Source organism: Microplitis mediator, chromosome 8 (genome assembly GCF_029852145.1).
Source record: "Microplitis mediator isolate UGA2020A chromosome 8, iyMicMedi2.1, whole genome shotgun sequence".
Taxonomy (NCBI): domain Eukaryota; kingdom Metazoa; phylum Arthropoda; class Insecta; order Hymenoptera; family Braconidae; genus Microplitis; species Microplitis mediator.
This window is the reverse complement of record NC_079976.1, coordinates 6,455,650-6,460,329: the sequence shown is the minus strand read 5'-3', so window position 1 is coordinate 6,460,329 and position 4,680 is coordinate 6,455,650. Positions and strand designations below refer to the sequence as shown.

General features: G+C 32.7%; 1 protein-coding gene across 1 annotated transcript; it reads left to right on the top strand.

The window, feature by feature from the left end:
* Positions 1-302: 302 nt before the first annotated feature.
* On the top strand, positions 303-4,470 carry LOC130673171 (major royal jelly protein 1-like). Its single transcript, XM_057478114.1, has 3 exons — positions 303-811; positions 1,293-1,696; positions 2,757-4,470. The coding sequence occupies exons 1-3, from the start codon at positions 446-448 to the stop codon at positions 3,241-3,243; spliced, it is 1,257 nt and encodes a 418-aa protein (XP_057334097.1). The 5' UTR covers positions 303-445; the 3' UTR covers positions 3,244-4,470.
* Positions 4,471-4,680: the final 210 nt, after the last annotated feature.

The window sequence follows — 4,680 nt, the reverse complement described above, 5'->3', positions numbered from 1 at the left end:
TCATTCCGTTTCTTGATTTAAATAAAAAAATTTAGCTTACATCATATGCTACTTAAATTAATATATATACTATTTATATAGTACTTGATACAGTTGAAAAATATTTCATAATTATCTTCAATAAATATGAATCAAAAAAAAGTTTTGCACGTGTTACCTTAAATAGGATTAGAAATTAACATATGATGTAGTAATAATTATTATATATATATATATATATATATAGTAAAATATTGTTAAAGTTAAATTAGAAAGGAATATGTTTGGGACAAGAAGAGGGAGTAGAAATACCTTATGTATATCCACTTATATCATTTACAATTCTTTTCACGAGAATGCAGTTGTGCACTGATTACAGCAAACATAAGACACGCGACAAGAGATAGAATAGTTGATAATTAAAAAAATAACAAATAAACTTATAAATTAAAAGAAAAATCCAATTATGACTTTTGATAAGTTATCATTGTTATTACTATTGATAACGATAAATCAAGTGAATTTAGTGATTAGTCAGCAAGGACGATTGGGAATAGTGTATCAGTGGAAATATGTAGATTGGGTTTGGCCAAATGTATTGTTGACTGAAAAAAATCATATTATTGAAAATCCATTTACGCAAGATGTTGATGTTGATCTGAGTGGACGTGTGTTCGTTACTACTCCGCAGTGGTTAGAAGGGACGCCGATAACATTGTCCGTTGTTACGGATTTAAAGGGTCCTGGCGGTCCATTATTGACCCCTTATCCACATTGGTCATGGCACACACTTACAGACTGCGATAAACTTATTTCTGTTTATCGTATTGCGGTAAGATTTATTTATTATTATCATTGTTTTTATAGAATACTTTGATTAAGATGTAAAAGTATGACCCCAACTATTTTTAACTGGCAATTATTAAAATTTATCGATCACTTTTTGATATATTTTACCCACAAGTATATAACGGCTCACTATATATATATATATATATATGTATATATATATATATACATCTATGAAGGTTTAAGATAACTATTACATAATAGTGTCTGTCATAAATTTTGATATGTGTGAAAATTTAAATTAGGTTTAAAAAAAAGACCTTGAAGTGGGATCGAACCAGTGACCTTTCACTAACTGGGCAAATATTCTCACCACTAGCTTACTCTAAAATTATTAACTGGAGATCTATATTTAGACGTGATATTAAAAAATAAAAAATTACGAGCTAATTTATAAATATTATTTAGTGTATTTAAAAAATAGTCATTGTTTTAGTTTAGTAAACTTATTTTTTGTACAACAGATCGACGAGTGCAATAGACTGTGGATCGTAGATGTGGGTCGTATTTCCGATAAACGAATTTGTCCGATGAAAATAATGATATTTGATTTATTTACGGATCGGTTGATTCACAAATACGTTATTCCAAGCAGTCAAACATTTGGAATGACTTCATTGGTAACACCAATTGTTGATATTAGCTCATCGTGTAGTGACGCTCATCTCTATATTGGCGATGTTGCTGAAAATGGTATAGTTGTGTATAATTTACAACACGATATATCATGGAGAATAAATAATACATATGGGAATGCATTTGGTCCTGATGCGGATGCTATGAACATTACTATTGTTGGTGAATGGTTTGATCTTACTGATGGTATTTTGGGAATGTCATTATCACCACCTGGATTTTTTAAGCAAAGGTATTTTTTCATAATCTGTTCGTACCATTTAAATCCTGATTGATTTCACATGATTTTCTTATATGACTCTATATGACCATGCATGATAATATATGATCAAGCATGGCACTGTGCATGATGATGATGTATAATCATGTATGACTACATGTGACCATGCATGACCATATATGATATCTTGTTTTTCACATATGATCATGCATGGTGATACATGGTTTTGGGTGACACCATGCATAATGATATCTGATATGCATAATGATCTGTGTCCATGTATGACCACGCGTGACCATGCAGTAGCATTTATGATATCTCTTCACATATGATTATGCATGGTGATATATGGTCATGGGTGACACCATGCATAATGATGCATGATATGCATAATGATCTACGTCCATGTGTGACCATGCAATATCATATATGATATCTTGTTTTTCACATATGATCATGCATGGTGATATATGGTTTTGGGTGACACCATGCATAATGATATCTGATATGCATAATGATCTGTGTCCATGTATGACCACGCGTGACCATGCAGTAGCATTTATGATATCTCTTCATATATGATTATGCATGGTGATACATGGTCATGGGTGACACCATGCATAATGATGCATGATATGCATAATGATCTACGTCCATGTGTGACCATGCAGTATCGTATATGATATCTTGTTTTTCACATATGATCATGCATGATGATATATGGACGTGGACAACACCATGCATAATGATGTATGATATGTGTAGCCATGAATGATACCATGCATGTCTCCAGATGACCATGCATGATAATATATGACCCCGTATGATAATAAATGATCAAGCATGGTATCGTGCATGATGATAATGTATGACCACATGTGATCATGCATAGTATCTTGTTCTCCACATATGATCACGCATGATGCCATGTATGATCATACATCATCTTACATATTACCATGCACTATAATACATGATCATGCATGATAATTTATGATCATGCACATTATCATATACGCCTACTAATGATTTATATGAATAACTAATTTATGTTAATACTTATATTTAATAGATATTTGTACTTCAATTCATTATCGAGTTACAAACAAAAATTTATGAGTACAGACAGTTTAAAAATGCCAGGTTACTATCAGCCATTAATGTACGAATCAATTATCAAGCGGCCAAGCCAGGCTGGAGTACAAGCCACATCTAAAGAAGGTGTACTATTTTTCCAACTTGTTGAGTATACAGCCGTAGCCTGCTGGAATATCGAACGGCCATTTACTACAGACAACATTGAAATAATATCACTTGACGAAGAAGCACTACAGTATGTCAGTGGTATTAAGGTTACAACGAATGCTGAAGGTGTTGAAGAATTATGGCTGAATACCAACAGACTACAAAAAACAATAAATAAGACACGAAAACCCACAGAAGTTAATTTCCGAGTTATCGTTGGTATTGTTAAAGATATAATTAGAGGCACTAAATGTGAACCTACTGGCTTACGTAATCAGTATCCAGATGTTTCAACTTGGCGAAGAATATATTGAAGATTCGAAAATAATATAATACTCTATACTATTTAAGAACACTAGGAAATTTTTGTATAAACCACATAAATATGAGTAAAAGTGTTGTATAATAATTTTGTACCGCTCAAATAGTATCAATTTACATTTGTGTCTATTTATATTTTTGAATTATCTAGCACCAAAGGACTCATCAAATGCGTAGAGCTAATGTCAACGCACTGTGTCCAAGACCACACGGAGAAGAATATTGTCTCGAAACCTACCAACTTTTACAATGGTGTCAACCAAACTTGAAACATGAAGTGAAGCATCAAAAAAATTGTTGTGCTCTTATAAAAAATGATTTTGCTGTATCACAATACTTGTTGGGTTCCTCACAGAGGCTAATTATGAAATTCAACTTAATACAAAAGGCGTTGCTTAGTCGATACAAGAACAGCAGTTCTATCTTCTAAGACCTTTTACCTTCTACTGACTTATTATTGTCATTTACTGAGTTTTTAAAGGGTCTAAATTATCCCTTTGGAAGATTTGAAGGGGTAAATCTGAGTAACTTCGTTATGAAAAAAGGGTGAAACTACAATTTAGAAAGTCTGGGTAAACGCTAGAGTTAGAGAGTTTTCCACGTACTCAAGGGTAGTCAGGTGGGTGAAATCTAGCTTTCTAAAAGTGAAATCTATTTAAAAGTACCTTAAAATTGCCCAAAGGATTGAGTCATCCAACATACTTACTACGCACGAGAAACTTATCGATAAGCTTTATTAAAAATTACTTTCATACATTATAATAACTGTGATCCAGCATAATAGTTTTTTGGATGCTTTAATTTCTGTTTCAAGTTTGGTCGACAGCATAATAAAAATTGTTAGCTTGGCAGTGATAGGCGACCGATAGTAACCTGTCCCTAGGAATTTACTTACAGAAGTCAGAGTTGGGATTTGCTAGAAAAAATTCCCCAAATCCCCCATAAAAAAATCTAAAAAACGGTCGACCCTGTGTGTCAATCCCAAAGCTTCCCACTGTTCTAGCTCGAAAATGCTATTATAGGTAAACTTTTGAACTCTTCGAAATCCGGAAATAGTCAGAATAGCTTTCTAGGATCGCAGAACGTTGAGATCTAATGAAAACTCGATTTTCGAAAATCGGACTTAAACCAATAACTTCCCTTTTTTTGAAAATTTTCAATTTTTATAGCGGAACGTTAAAAATCCCAGACATCTCGCCCTTCATGTGCACCGACAAAATTTCATGTTCGGAAAGAATAAAAATTAAATTTTATCGCCTGAATATCCCGAGAAATGATGACGGATTATTTATGACTGGGAAATTTCGTTTTGGGAAAAGTTTTTTGTATGAGTAAAAATGAGGTATGAGTGCAATAGTGATTCCCCCTTTTACGTCGTATATTAATTTAAAGTATGGGTTAAAAAAATTGTAATAATGTGACGACTTGGA

Bases quoted from the DNA above. Each gene is read 5' to 3' on its own strand.
- LOC130673171 (XM_057478114.1), top strand. From the start codon at position 446: ATGACTTTTGATAAGTTATCATTGTTATTACTATTGATAACGATAAAT. The intron at 812-1,292 runs GTAAGATTTATT...TTTGTACAACAG, and splicing joins TTTCTGTTTATCGTATTGCG to ATCGACGAGTGCAATAGACT. The intron at 1,697-2,756 runs GTATTTTTTCAT...TATATTTAATAG, and splicing joins CCTGGATTTTTTAAGCAAAG to ATATTTGTACTTCAATTCAT.